Source organism: Salvelinus fontinalis, chromosome 13 (genome assembly GCF_029448725.1).
Source record: "Salvelinus fontinalis isolate EN_2023a chromosome 13, ASM2944872v1, whole genome shotgun sequence".
Classification (NCBI taxonomy): Eukaryota; Metazoa; Chordata; class Actinopteri; order Salmoniformes; family Salmonidae; genus Salvelinus; species Salvelinus fontinalis.
This window is the reverse complement of record NC_074677.1, coordinates 48,723,401-48,738,912: the sequence shown is the minus strand read 5'-3', so window position 1 is coordinate 48,738,912 and position 15,512 is coordinate 48,723,401. Positions and strand designations below refer to the sequence as shown.

The 15,512-nt window shown below is 44.8% G+C and overlaps 1 protein-coding gene across 1 annotated transcript; it reads right to left on the bottom strand.

Moving 5' to 3' along the window:
• Positions 1-744: 744 nt before the first annotated feature.
• Positions 745-6,442, bottom strand: LOC129868837 (protocadherin-10-like). Its single transcript, XM_055943117.1, has 4 exons — positions 3,681-6,442; positions 2,496-2,557; positions 1,751-1,857; positions 745-1,553 (listed from the first exon to the last, which is right to left on the bottom strand). Exons 1-4 carry the CDS (start codon positions 6,207-6,209, stop codon positions 1,237-1,239), a joined length of 3,015 nt encoding a protein of 1,004 aa, XP_055799092.1. The 5' UTR covers positions 6,210-6,442; the 3' UTR covers positions 745-1,236.
• Positions 6,443-15,512: the final 9,070 nt, after the last annotated feature.

The following is a 15,512-nucleotide window of genomic DNA, read 5'->3' as shown; positions in this document are numbered from 1 at the left end:
TCATGCGGATTATAGAATATTCGCATGAAATCTATTGCTTTTTGGATGTAAACCTAGCTAGTGTCGATGTCGATATCAAGCCACATCCTCTGACTCTGTGTGATGATGAAGTATATTCTTAGGGAACACCGGCACAGTGTCCAATATCAAAACACATTTGATCCAAGTGCAGATTCGAAACGCCAAAATATTAAAAAAATATATAAAAAATTATATTCTTCCTCACATATTGCCATTTCTCTTAATCTGCTTCTTTGATTTCATGTTGACGGAGCTAGGCTCATATACGGGCCCCACTAAATGGTCTGTAAAACGTGCAAGACAGTATTTCAATTATGCTATACATACCTGTGATAAAACAAGTTGTCATAATCAACAGCACCTCAAAAACAGAACTTGAGATGGCCTCGATCTCACTGTAGAAGTCGCACTGCAAAAGCAACAACAGAACGATAGCGATATGGCTCTAAATCTCAGAGCAACAGATAGATAAGAATTCAACTTTTGACGCAATAATCATAATGTGACGTCAACGTCACAGCGATTGTCTACGTCAATTCAGCACCACCTTCCACAGGCATGGCTCGGAACCACAGAAATATAATCTACATTCTTGAATTTAGATTGTATTTATACGGTCACAACTACATTGTATGTCCCGTAGCCAAACGTAAGGCTCCGCGTGTCCTCCAGTCCACCCGTCCTAACCCACATTGATTCAAATAAATCAGCAGTAAAATCAGATTTTATACATATAAACATGTTTAAGAAGCCAAACGGGTCAAACATGAAGGTATAAAGTACAACAATATGATATACATGCTTGTAAATTACTGCCTAACAGAATGCCGTGCACAATCTTCACAACGCAACCCTCAAGGCATTTGGAGACTTTGCCATAACTGCTGGTAACAGATATCCTCAGATCATTTCCCCCATTATCCCCACAAGTGGCTATAATTGCCCTTATATCTGCGCAATCTCATCATCATTATCAACTAGGACTGTACATGATATAAATGAAAAGAGATAGAATTATGACACTGCTGTATTGAGAGAAAAGATTATGCTGTAAAGTATTAAATTATGTGTTCGAAGCATGGATTCAAACATACTAAACTATTTTAATTTCCCTTGTGCACAGAGGTTTATACTATATGGGTTGATTATATTAATAGTTAATGAACATCCACGGAAATGTGTATTAAATTGTATGCACAGTCTCTTCTAATATATTCATTTAAAAAAGTCCTTGTTTATCAGGTTGTCCTCTCTCTGGTCAAAGCTCGGGTCATAGCTAGAGATGAACCTCTTATTCTTTCCAAACGTAGAGAATGAGTTGTAGACATCCAGTTCCCCCCTGGGTGCAGGCTTCAGAGTGCAGTACCCAGACGGTGTGCCAGGGATGTAGACGTTGTGCTGGTAGTCAGGTGGTGGCTGTGCAGATGGAGGCTGGGTGTAGCTCGGAGTCCACGAACGGTTTGGAATCCTTCCTGCACTTCCAACACTTCCTACCTCTCCAATCCCTTCGACCTGGGAGGACATCTTGTATTCTGCTAACAAAACAAATCACATAATAAAGTGTTCGTTAGTTAGTGTGATATCTGCAATAGCAACATGTTATAAAGTGTGGAATAATGTCATGGCGTTAGTTTTATCATTTTTTCTCTAGACAGCCGGTCTGTATTTTGTTGTCTTTTAGTATTGGCATAGAATATTTTCGGACACTGTAGGTTCCTGGTCCACGTACCACGCATATGACTACCCCAGGTATAGTACTGTTGTGCCACCGGGCAGGAAAAGCCATCCGGGTCCGGCCTGGGTCTACGTGGGAAGGTCCTCTCCATGGAGCTAAAGCTGTAGAAAGAAAATAAAAATAAGGAACTAGAATGACTCCTTGTTGTGTGTGTGTGTGCGTTCATGCCCCTCCCTACCTTCAGGCTATGCTCAAACCCTACACCCGAGCACTCCATTCTGCCACCTCTGGTCTCTTGGACCTCCCACCCTTACCGGAGTGCAGCTCCTGCTTAGCCCAGTCCAAGCTCTTCTCTGTCCTGGCACACCAATGGTGGAACCAGCTTCCCCCTGAAGTTAGGACAGCAGAGTCCCTGCGCATCTTCCAAAAGCACCTGAAACCCTACCTCTTCAAAGAGTGTCTTAAATAATCCCCCTCCTCACCTCAACCCCCCCTCCCCCACACTACTGACAGCTACGTTATAGAATAAAAAATGACTTTCTATGCCTGTGATATGTGGTTGTCCCACCTAGCTATCTTTTAAGATGAATGCACTAACTGAGCGTCTCTAATTGACTAAAATGTCAAGTGTGTGTGTGTGTGTGTGTGTGTGTGTGTGTGTGTGTGTGTGTGTGTGTGTGTGTGTGTGTGTGTGTGTGTGTGTGTGTGTGTGTGTGTGTGTGTGTGTGTGTGTGTGTGTGTGTGTGTGTGTGTGTGTGTGTGCTCGCTTGTTTCTTTTTCCACCAGCATTTTTGTTCACCTTTTGTGTGCTGAATTTCTTAGATTTTTCGTCAATGTCCAGTCCATGTTCGCTTGCTTGAGCTGCACAATTGAGAACGTAGAGAGGTTAGTAATACAACTGAAATGATAGTCCACATCAATTGCATGTAATTGCCACGAATAAATATGAGTCTGTGAGAAATATTACATGATGTACTTTGCAGTGGATAGTTTCAATTGCCACTTGAAATAAATCAATAAGGAATGAACAAATGAACTACTGAATAGGAAAATGGGCAGTACAGTTGTATCACGTCTTGCACTAATGTTCTACACTAGGCCTGCTACAGTCCAATAACGCACCCATGCATGCAACTATTGCCCCCCTGTGGCACGATGGAGCATCCCTAGGGAGAAGCAGATTATGTGAAGTTGCAAGTGAGCCACCATCCCCAGTCATCAGAGTGATTCTACATATGTATATGTATATGCGTTCTGCATGTTTTATTTATTTATTTCATGACTTTTAAACCGTTACATTCGGATACATTCATTATTTGACATATTACTGTGTGTACTGTATGAGTCCCATCACACTATGGACGTCTTGCTCTATTCTCGTTCAAGGCCTTGCAGCGTCAGTTTATCCTTGAACAGACACATGGAAATTGTTGGTTTGCTGAGGCAATCAGAATAACAATACGATAAGTTGTTTTGCTTATAGCACGTAATACTTCACATGACCTCTCCATTTCTATAAGCCTTTACACTTTTACAGTATCACCTGGGCTACAATTGATTTATGTTACATTATATATTACATATAAACCATGGTGGATAGACTAACCACGGACCGTGTTCAGGATTATTAAACCAGTGACGTTTGCCCCTGACCTTAGCTCAGTCGCTCCTAATAGTATAATTGTGTCTCAGTCCACTTCAATACATATAGTCTTCATGCATCATTTTAATAATAGTATGACTTTGGAAGTCATATTTTGTACGTTAAACGTTAGCGGTACCTTTGATTTCAATGTAATCAGCTTTCCTGACTTGTGCGTAATTACTTTCCATTCAATGACAGATTTATCATTTGCAATGTTTCTTAGTTGTTGAACAAGCAGGAGTGACAATCATCAAAATTATACCAATAAAATGATAAATTGTAATTATTTGGAAGTCTGATGTGATTATATTTGGAGCAGTAGTGGCCTCGGCCATTTACCTCGTTCGGAATAGTTGCTCCGTTGTTCACTATCAGGCTGCGGGAGTCCTGTGCGCTCCAACCCGATTTGGGGTAGTCTGCGCCCTTGGCATTATTCTTCTGTGGAGTCGCATTCATTGGACTGCATGACTTTAGGAACATGAACTCGCTCTTGGATGATTCCGGGGTCAGACACATCTTGTAGCAGTATGGCTGAGAAAGGGGGCCGTTGCCATTTGCCTCAACGCAGTTCGTGGATCCTTTGGTGCTTGTGGTTATCTGCACGTTCAAGTTGGACTTCTTGAACACATCAGTGGTAGACTCCTCTGATCGGAACCCGCAGCATGCACTCAGAGAGCAGTTATACCTCCGAATGGAATGTCTGTCCCTGTATCCCTTTATCGCTGCCAGGACGATAATAGCCACCAGAAACGTGAACGAGATAACGCCCAGAGACACTATTAAGTACAGCGTGAGGTTCGAGCGGTACTGGGGGCTCAGTGTGAGGTCGCCGAAATCAGGCAGCGATTCTGGCACGTTGTCAACAACTGACAGGATGATGGAAACTGTGGCCGAAAGGGGTGTCTGACCGTTGTCCTTGACCAGAATGACCAGCATTTGCCTTATGGGGTCTTTTTCCACAAATCGGCGAATCGTCCTGATTTCGCCCGTGTACAGGGCGACGCTAAACAGGCTCGGGTCGTTTGCCTGGAGCACCTGGTAGAACAGACGCGAGTTTTGACCTGCGTCTGCGTCCATCGCAGTGATTTTTGCCACAAGATAGCCAGCATCAACTGACCTGGGCACAACTTCAGTCGCCGCGGTGCCGTTTTGGGGTAGAGGTGCTACTATGACTGGTGCATTGTCATTTTGGTCCAAAATAAAGACATTTACGGTAACATTGGTTCTCAGGGGTGGAAACCCGGCATCTTGTGCTTGGACTAAAATCTGAAAGTTTCTTAGCTGCTCATGGTCAAAAGAACGCAATGCGTAGATATTCCCGTTGTCTGAGTTTATGGAGACGTAGGTGGACACGGGCATCCCCTGTATATCATTTTCCAGAATAGAGTAAGAGAGATAGGCATTTTGGTCGGAATCTGGATCCAGGGCAGTAACCGAGCAAATTGAGGCTCCTGGTGCGTTATTCTCTGTCAAATAGACGGTGTATGATGGCTGCTTGAATCGGGGTGTGTTGTCGTTCATGTCTGACACTTGAACTAAAATAGTTTTCCTTGTGAACAAGGGAGGTGCGCCCATATCTCTTGCTGTGAGAGTGATGTTGTACTCTGGCACCGTCTCTCTGTCCAAAAAATCACAAGTAACCAAAGTGTAATAGTTCTTAAAAGAGGAGTGGAGCTGGAAGGGGACATGATGTGGAATTTCACAGTCAACATTCCCATTTTCACCTGAGTCTTTGTCCATGACGCTGATGACAGCTATCACAGTCCCCGGTGGGGCGTCCTCTTGGACAGGTGTGGACACTGATGTCAAGATCACCTCCGGGAGGTTGTCATTCACATCTAAGATATTGACCAGAACTTTACAGTGCACGGCCACTGCCGATGGGCCCTTGTCCTTGGCTTGCACATATATCTCATGCATCCTGGCCTTTTCATAATCTACGACCCCTTTCACTCTAATCTCTCCAGTGCGCGAATCCACACTGAAAAGCTCGCGCACTTTTATGGGAGCATGCCCGCTGAAAGAGTATGTGATATCCGCATTAGGACCCTCATCCAAATCCGATGCGTTTAGTTTTATCACAACGGTGCCCTTCGGTGCGTTTTCCACAAGCCTCACTCTGTAGAAAGACTGGTCGAACACGGGCGCGTTGTCATTTGCATCCAGAACTGTTATATTGATTTGCGCTGTCCCGGATCTTTCTGGCGAGCCTCCATCCACAGCCGTCAGCACCATTTGGTGCGTATTCTGCTGCTCTCTGTCCAAGGGGCTCTCCAGGACCAACTCCGCAAACTTACTGCCATCACTACGCGTCTGGATGTCCAGGACAAAATGTTCATTCACACTCAGCAGATAAGAGCGGAGCGAGTTGCTGCCAACGTCCAAGTCCTGCGCGCTCTCTAGTGGGAAGCGGGACCCGGGGACCGCCGACTCGGATATATCCAAATTAAACTCACTCCACGGAAAACTGGGTGAGTTATCGTTCACATCTAAAATCTCCACCTCAACCCTGTACAGTTCCAATGGGTTTTCGATTACCACTTGCAAATGGAAAGAGCAAGACAGACTCTGTTCACATAGTTCCTCTCGATCAATTATTTCGTTTACAAATAAAATACCATTTTCTAAATTCACCTCCAAGTATTGCTTTTTTGCTCCTGAAACTATCCTGAACCTGCGCGCAGAGAGTCTCTCGACGTCTAAACCCAAGTCATCGGCTATATTTCCAACAAAAGCGCCATGTTCCAGTTCCTCAGGGATTGAATAACGAATCTGAGCCCAAACTAAATCCAGGACACATACGACGAGAGCTAGGCATGTCAACTGCCATATCCCCCCAAGCCGTCTCTTTGCGCCTCGGAGGTCCATCTGAGCGACGGATTATACTACAAAAATGCGCACTCCATGGGTTTCAGTTAGAAAATCATTACGTTTAAATATATATTATTCTGTAAATAATCATTTTACAATGTTACTATTTTATTCTAAATGAAAAAAAGTGAATATAAAGATATAGGCTAATAGCATCCACAACTTGAAGTGGAGCCTTGGAGTTCGCCCCATCCGAGTGTCTTTGAATGTGTGTGTGAGTGAGCAAAGAAGAGGAGAGAGGGAGGCGTGCGCGGAGGAGGTTGGTGTCTCTGATTAGCATTGTGATGCTCTGGTGTGTGTGTGTGTGTGTGTGTGTGTGTGTGTGTGTGTGTGTGTGTGTGTGTGTGTGTGTGTGTGTGTGTGTGTGTGTGTGTGTGTGTGTGTGTGTGTGTGTGTGTGTGCGTGCGTGCGTGTGTTTATTGGCTCAATCCCAGTATTCCGATAGGGAAAAGCGACATCTGCTCTGATTCCAGTTTGAGCACAACACCATAGGCTAATCTTTCGCACTAATCAAATGCAGCGACCGTGTTATTTAGCCCAATTTCTACGGGACGGGGGGGCTAAAATGATAGGCTATGATAGTTTAGTTGAATTAAACTAATTTATCTCTCTTGAAGGTTACAATACAAAATAGCATCCATGCATGGTTCATGCGACATATCGCATGCTTTAATATTTCAAAAAGTGTCTTACCTATTTTGGGTAAAAATAGGTTGTTGATTTGATCCTCGCTATGTCAAATAGATCTACTGCAGTAGCTTCATTAAAAATAACCACTTGCAGAAGAAGAAAGTAATAGGCTAGGCTACAATCAAATCTATAGCATAAGCCTTACAACGCATAGGCACATCTTTGAATAAAACCTAAACATTTTCTATTTTTGAGAGCAAATAAGTAACATCTCACTAAAATAAACGACCAAAATGTATATTTTAAACATTAAAATAAACCGTTTTCAGTAGGCTATAGGCTAGGCTATTCCAGCTGTGCGTGTGAGAAGAGGATGTGTCTCCTCACCAGTGAGAGGTCATCCTCTCATCACTCCATCACCAGTCTGCTCTAAAAACTCTCCAATTCCCTTTTTTTAAATAAGATGAAAACACAATCTGTCTACCGGAATGAAACCACAGCAGATGGCGAGGTTTTCCGTGGGCTCGTGCTCTTTTTAATTAACGGAGTGGGGATTAGAGGGAAGTGTTCCGGGATCATTAGCGAACAGAGGAATTAAGATGTTTTGTGAGAAATAAACCCGGGGCTATCCGTGGGACGCACAGCGGTTTTCGCTGGTGCAGTTGCATTGACCTGTTTTCCACATGCCTTAAGTGCATGTTTAAAGTCATTTACCCACAGCGGAAACAGATTTTAACTGTTACGCGGCGGTTGGTATCGTGACAAACACATTTACGGATAAAAAGACAAAGGGATTACCACACGCACGCACGCACACGCACCATTATAAAACAAATACTAAAAGTAAAGTAGGGTATCTAGCAATACATCTGGTCTTGGTCTTAATTACAGCAAATCTGTAAAGCTGCAGATGTGGAAAATACAGTAAACGGTATTTTAGATGTGTTTACCATCAGTGTTAGACCTAATCCTTTATTTTCTAAATCCGCCAGTATAAATCCAAGGATGTACGTTCGATTAAGATATAGGCCTACCTACACTAACGGCCCACCAATATCACGAAACGCACACGATTTCTATGAATCTAATATTTTATATTCATGGATTTTCTCAAAAATGCTTCCAACGATTTGCTGTCTGGTAGTGTTTTACGTGCTAGGAGATTACAAGTGATCATGATAAATGCGTGGGGGGAAAAGATCGTCTCGGCGCCATCTGGCGTATCAGTCAAAAAGCAGTATACCTTTGATGAAGGCGGTGGCGCTCAGAGGAATTTACAGGAGAAGATGCAACCGTAGGATATTTCGTTAGGGTGCCTGTGAAGGCCAGTAGAGGGAGACATATACTTTAGATTAGCGTCATTGGTCTGAGTCAATGGGAGGCTCTCTCTCTCGCTCTCTCTCTCTCAGGGTGCAGAGATGGAGCAAGGTGCCACAGACAGGGAATGTCAGGAATCCCAAAGGAATGTGGGCACTACCCTCACCCTCACCCTCACCATCTCTCTCTCTCTCTCTCACACACACACACACACATGAACAACACACATGCCCAAACATTTATGGGATCAGGCATACAGGTAGATCTACACCAACTGTCAATCAAATGTATACCTATACAAATGTCTCTTATTGAGATGTGCCTGACATAATGACAGTGGGTAAAGAGAACGATCGACTGCAGGTCCTTGTCTTTTTACATTCATCCTATGCTGTCATGCCAAGCGAACTGTGGCTGATGGGAAGAAGTCTGATAAGTGAATAACTTAAAGGAGAGCAAATGTTAAGGAGAGAGGGAGAGACAGAGGGGACGAGAAGGACAGTGGGTGATGGCAACAGGAGTGGGGAAGATAAAGACCAAAGGGAAAGATTATAGGAAGGAGCGAGAGAATGAAAGGAGGGGAAAGGGGGTAGAGGACGATAGGGGCAGCCACAGCACCTGTTACTCAGCTGTGTAAACCGTAGGATTCCCAAGGAAAAAGGAAAGATACTGTATGGGTTTAAGCACAAACAAGGAGTGTTTGAAACTAGGCAGATAATACAGAGACATGCATCGCACCAGATTCATTTGTGTGTGTGACATACTTCTAAAGGACTGGCATATCCTGTACGGACTGGTGTGACTTGCAGCACTATAGTAGTTTTGGATGGTAGGCTACATGATGTGCAGTTCCACTACGTCCCTCAAAGTGGCAGCACTGATGCCTACATCAGACTTTCCTGGCTGTCAGCATTGACTGTTTATTAGCTCATGTTAATACAACTTCCTGGCACTCCAATGCAACTACAGTGTAATGACAATGTACTCTTTGAGACTATTATATTCACATGAACACTGTTCAAGGCCACAGATTATTATCCAAGGCCACATTCTCACCTGTCACCTGGTGTCCTCTCCCCTATTGCTATGTGCATGTTTCCTCCTCACTTTCTACCTCCAGCTGGGAATTGTGAAATGTTGATTGAATAACACCCCCAGAAGCCTATGTTTGTGTGAAAAATGGGAATTGTGAAATATTACTTGAATAACACCCATGGTGCATAGGAGGACAATGCTCTATCTATGTACATGGAAGAAGTCTGAAAGTCCTGTGTTCAAACAAGGGCTACATACAATTTCCCATCCAATGTCTGAGTGTGTTTTCAGTCTCAACTCTGTTTTGTTTTTTGACCCAAAAGCTCAACTATCATCCTTCACAACTAGGCTGATATATCAACTGTGTTTACGCAGCTATAACATAGTTATTAGGCCTACGCATGCTGTAGTTGGACACAACAGTGAATAAATTACAGGATACATTAAAGACCTTGTATTTTCTTTTATATGCCCATATTGTATTCTGTCTGTCCTTCTTCTCTCCACTCCTTTAATCTCCTCCATCCTGTCAACCCATCTTCCCTTTTCCTTGTTCTATTTTGAGCTAATTTCTGGTAAGAATATCTACTGTGAGAACCTAGACATTACCTTTGACACAAATTCAATTCAAGTTTTGTGAATATATCCTGAAAAACTATGGTAAGTGTGTGTGTGTTGGGGACAGGACGTTACAGAGCCTTCCTGGAGAGAGGGATGAGTGCTTACCCAGGTTGAGGGATCATAAACAACATACTGTTCAGAGCCAATGAAAGAAGGGGGGAGGGAGAGCAAGATGAAATGTGACCTTGGCATGCTGAGTGTGTGTGTGTGTGTGTGTGTGTTCCTCTAAAGTACTGACTGTTATGTATCTGTGAAATCGATTTAACCTGGTCAACCTTAGATACAGAAAATATACACACAGTCATTCTTACTTTCGTACAGTGTATTTTGCTGCACATTACCTCAGGTGGTTATGTTGAATTGCCACATTTTGTAATGACCAGCTGTCAACATCCATGTAGCACTCAGTCATTCTACTAATACATCATGCTGTGTATATAAGAGGTGAGTGTTATTTACATGTACCAATCACTCACTCGTTCTTCTTTTTTTCAATATTATATACCGCTAAACCGCCCCAAGTGGGATCATTTTCTCTGTTAGGCTTGTTTCTGGGGAAATCTGAAACTTTTTGCATCGACTATACACCTCAATTTCTTTCTCATTCATCCCTTTTACTATACAGTATCTCTGTGTGTCAGTCTGTGTTGCTATGTTCATTGCGTGTTGCCTATAAAAGCGTCTCTTCTACCAAAGATCACAGCCCTGGCAACAAAACATCCCAACACAGTCCAGCAACACAACTCCCAGAGCACAGTACAACCCTAGAGGCCAACCCTACAGCAGAAGAGTATGGTACTATTTCCCAGTAGACCAAACCCACACCACCTCCTGAACACACAGGGCAACCTTCTGCAACAACACAGGCCTTCAACACAATCCCAGAGCACGGTGCAGTTTCCACTGCTCCACAGCCCAGCAGCACTGCACTACTTCCTCTACTGGGCGGGTGCCAGCGGCCCTTAGCCAATCACGATGTGGCTCTAATAAGATATGACTGACAGGAGGCCTCTTTATGCCAAGACCCAACAGGGTCAGGGAATTCAAGCTGGATAGACGTCCCTGTCTGAATGTTAAACACATTTTCCACAAAGCTAAAAGAAACTCTACCATTTATTAGCAATTCATGCATCTTTTCCGTATTCTTTTCGTTTGAAGTCACTCCAACAGATAAATAGCAAAAAGCAAGTCAAATCTTTCCATTACATTGAGTTGTGAACCTGTAATAGGTTGGTTTAGATCAGTCCAGTTTATTTCTCTTGTCATCGTCATGCAGAGGCAAACGCACGATTCCGCACTTTGATTTCATAACATATCTCCTACCAGGGAGTTTAAATTCTCTTGCAAGAACCAATTTATCCTTCATCTACTGCTGCTCCCCTAGTCCAGGTGTGTGTGTGTGTGTGTGATTCAACCAGTTAGAATGATTCAATCAGTCAGAATGAAAGAGTTGGTCAAGCCAATAAATAGATGTATTTAAGCACAAACAAGGAGTGTTTGAAACGAGGCAGGTAATACAGACGTGTTTTGCACCAGATTAATCAGGCAAATTAAGTCCATCTCTTTCAGCCCAATGTCTCCCGTCTCCTTATACCTCATTATCTCTATCTCACTTGTTCAGCTCACCCTTTCACTCGCTGCTGCTAATCTATTCCAGAGGAAAGGCTACCATGGAAAACGCATAACAAGTGCACATACTTCTCCTCTTGCCAAGAGTGAAATAACACCAAGAAGGGAAAATGAGAGTGGGGGACAGACAGAAAGGGTGGGAGAGAGAGATATTGTTTATTCTAACTCAAAGTGAGATCTTTTGTTGTGGTGGGACCTGTCTTATATTAGACGTCTGAACTCCCTTCAAAGTCTGGAAAGACAGAGGGTGAGCCAAGACCAACTGCTTGTGCGCGTGTCTGAGACAGAGCGAGAAAGAGGGGGGGGGGGGGGCGCGCTGATATACTGAGCATGTTGATATACACTGAGTGTAGAAAACATTAGGAACACCTTAATATTGAGTTGCACCCCTTTTGCTCTCAGAACAGCCTCAATTCGTCGGGGCATGGACTCTACAAGGTGTTGAAAGCATTCCACAGGAATGCTGGCCCATGTTGACTCCAATTCTTCCCACAGTTGTGTCAAGCTGGCTGGAGGTCCTTTGGGTGTTGGACCATTCTTGATACATGGGAAACTGTTGACTGTGAAAAACCCAGCAGCGTTGCAGTTCTTGACACACTCAATCTGGTGTGCCTGGCACCTACTACCATACCCCGTTCAAAGGCACTTAAATATTTTGTCTTGCCCATTCACCCTCTGAATGGCACATATATACAATCCATCTCAATTGTCTCAATATTTAAAAATCATTTTTTAACCTGTCTCCTCCCGTTCATCTACACTGATTGAAGTGGATTTAACAGGTGACATCAATGAGGGATCATAGCTTTCACCTGGATTCACCTGGTCAGTGTATGTCATGGAAATGTTTTGTACACTCATTGTAGATTGATATTGAACATATGCAGCTACTGAGATGGACATCTTACAAGATACCGACACAAGCAAAACATAAAACTACTACAAGAAAGATACTACTCAGTCTGACATATATGCATCACGTACATTAGACTGAGGTAACACAGTGGAAAACAATGGCTTACACACTGTAACAGAAAAAAAAGAGTATTAATCTTTCTTTGCACCGTGGAGATGAAGCTTGTTTTAAATGGGTCCAGTTTTCCATTGTTTTTTCTTTCTTCTGTATTTCAACATTTCAGAAATAACATTGTCTGGGGTGTGGCACCTCTACTGAATAGACAAAGAGACAGACATAGAGAGGGCGAGACAAGAGAAAAAAGTATAATTTGTTTGTCGAGACAAAAGGTTATCCAATCACTGTACAGGTGTCAGGTAAAGCATGACAGCCCAAATGAGAGAAGACAGAAAGTGTGTTGGTGGTGCCAGGCTCAAAACTGTGAATAGGGTCAGCCCGACCCAAACCCAGCTAGGCCAAGCAGCCTCATATGGAACCTGTTAACAAGACCATGAGTCTCTCACAGCACTCTTACATTGCTGCACTTAGTTCATTGGTACATTTTGGCTAGTGGTGACGAAGGCTAGTGGTGATGGTGGCTAGTGGTGATGGAGGCTAGTGGTGATGGTGGCTAGTGGTGATGGTGGCTAGTGGTGATGGAGGCTAGTGGTGATGGTGGCTAGTGGTGATGGTGGCTAGTGGTGATGGAGGCTAGTGGTGATGGTGGATACTGGTGATGGTGGCTAGTGGTGATGGAGGCTAGTGGTGATGGTGGCTAGTGGTGATGGTGGCTAGTGGTGATGGTCACTAGTGGTGATGGAGGCTAGTGGTGATGGTGGCTAGTGGTGGTGCTGGCTAGTGGTGATGGTGGCTAGTGGTGATGGAGGCTAGTGGTGATGGAGGCTAGTGGTGAAAAAGGCTGGTGGTAATGGAGGCCAGTGGTGATGGTGGCTAGTGGTGATGGACGCTAGTGGTGACAGTGGCTAATGGTGATGGTGGCTAGTGGTGATGGAGGCTGGTGGTGATGGTGTCTAGTGGTGATGGTGGCTAGTGGTGACGAAGGCATGTGGTGATGGTTGCTAGTGGTGATGGTGGCTAGTGGTGATGGTGGCTAGTGGTGATGGTGGCTAGTGGTGATGGAGGCTATTGGTGATGGTGGCTAGTGGTGATGGTGGCTAGTGGTGACGGTGGCTAGTGGTGATCGAAGCTAGTGGAGATGGTGGCTAGTGGTGATGGTGGCTAGTGGTGATGGAGGCTAGTGGTGAAAAAGGCTGGTGGTAATGGAGGCCAGTGGTGATGGTGGCTAGTGGTGATGGACGCTAGTGGTGACAGTGGCTAGTGGTGGTGGTGGCTAGTGGTGATGGTGGCTAGTGGTGGTGCTGGCTAGTGGTGATGGAGGCTAGTGGTGACAGTGGCTAGTGGTGGTGGTGGCTAGTGGTGATGGTGGCTAGTGGTGGTGCTGGCTAGTGGTGATGGAGGCTAGTGGTGATGGAGGATAGTGGTGATGAAGGCTAGTGGTGATGGAGGCTAGTGGTGATGAAGGCTAGTGGTGATGGAGGCTGGTGGTGATGGTGGCTAGTGGTGATGGACGCTAGTGGTGACAGTGGCTAGTGGTGGTGGTGGCTAGTGGTGATGGTGGCTAGTGGTGGTGCTGGCTAGTGGTGATGGAGGCTAGTGGTGACAGTGGCTAGTGGTGGTGGTGGCTAGTGGTGATGGTGGCTAGTGGTGGTGCTGGCTAGTGGTGATGGAGGCTAGTGGTGATGGAGGATAGTGGTGATGAAGGCTAGTGGTGATGGAGGCTAGTGGTGATGAAGGCTAGTGGTGATGGAGGCTAGTGGTGATGAAGGCTAGTGGTGATAGAGGCTGGTGGTGATGGTGATTGTGGCTAGTAGTGGGGTTGGCTAGTGGAGATGGAGGCTAGTGGTGATGGTGGCTAGTGATGATGAAGGCTAGTGGTGGTGGTAGCTACTAGTGGTGGTGGCTAGTGGCTAGTGGTGGTGGTAGCTACTAGTGGTGGTGGCTAGTGGCTAGTGGTGGCTAGTGGTGATGGAGGCTAGTGGTGATGGAGGCTAGTGGTGGTGAAGGCTAGTGGTGATGGAGGCTAGTGGAGATGGAGGCTAGTGGTGATGAAGGCTAGTGGTGATGAAGGCTAGTGGTGGTGGTAGCTACTAGTGGTGGTGGCTAGTGGCTAGTGGTGGCTAGTGGTGATGGAGGCTAGTGGTGATGGAGGCTAGTGGTGGTGAAGGCTAGTGGTGATGGAGGCTAGTGGTGATGAAGGCTAGTGGTGATGGAGGCTAGTGGTGATGGACGCTAGTGGTGATGAAGGCTAGTGGTGGCTAGTGGTGATGGAGGCTAGTGGTGATGGAGGCTAATGGTGATGGAGGCTAGTGGTGACGAAGGCTAGTGGTGATGGAGGCTAATGGTGATGGAGGCTAGTGGTGATGGAGGCTAGTGGTGATGGAGGCTAGTGGTGATGGAGGCTAGTGGTGATGGAGGCTAGTGGTGATGGAGGCTAGTGATGATGGAGGCTAGTGGTGATGAAGGCTAGTGGTGATGGAGGCTAGTGGTGATGAAGGCTAGTGGTGGCTAGTAGGCTCAATGCCACCAAGCCCTGTTAGTCATAATACTATGTTTCATCTGGGGGTGTCAGAAGAACATCTGATCCACATGAATCATCTCTACTGCATCCAAACTAACTAGCAAACACATGTCTGAGGCCTAACATCTCAACAAAGTAAATGTTATTTGACAGCTAGGCCTAACCCAAAGAACAGTAATTTGATGCCATATTGTAGCCTAGTTATTTCAAGGGCAGACTATATGCCTATACGGTAGGTAGCCTAGCCCTATGGGGCAAATGCTAATGTCTGACAACTTGAATGTGAGGTACCGCTTACCTAAAGTACTGTGCATTGACTGCACTATTGCAGCAGAACAAGATGGTTTCTCCCATTACCCAATAATCCTAAAATTCGTACCAAATGAGACCATGGCACTGGGTATTACAAGGATAATTGAAATGACACCTACAGACAATATGCAGTAGGCATATGCCTATTTTAGTCTGTGTAATTACACTAATGGGACCACTTTGAACATTCTGGATCTGGCAGTGCATGACGCATTCACTCATTTCACACTCAAACACACTGGAAAGAATGAAATGTGGAACA

Excerpts from the sequence above, each read along its gene's own strand:
- LOC129868837 (XM_055943117.1), bottom strand. The coding sequence starts at position 6,209 with ATGGACCTCCGAGGCGCAAAGAGACGGCTTGGGGGGATATGGCAGTTG. Across the intron at positions 1,858-2,495 it reads AGAAATTCAGCACACAAAAG|CTTTAGCTCCATGGAGAGGA; the intron begins GTGAACAAAAAT and ends TTCTTTCTACAG. Across the intron at positions 1,554-1,750 it reads CTGGGGTAGTCATATGCGTG|AATACAAGATGTCCTCCCAG; the intron begins GTACGTGGACCA and ends TTTTGTTAGCAG.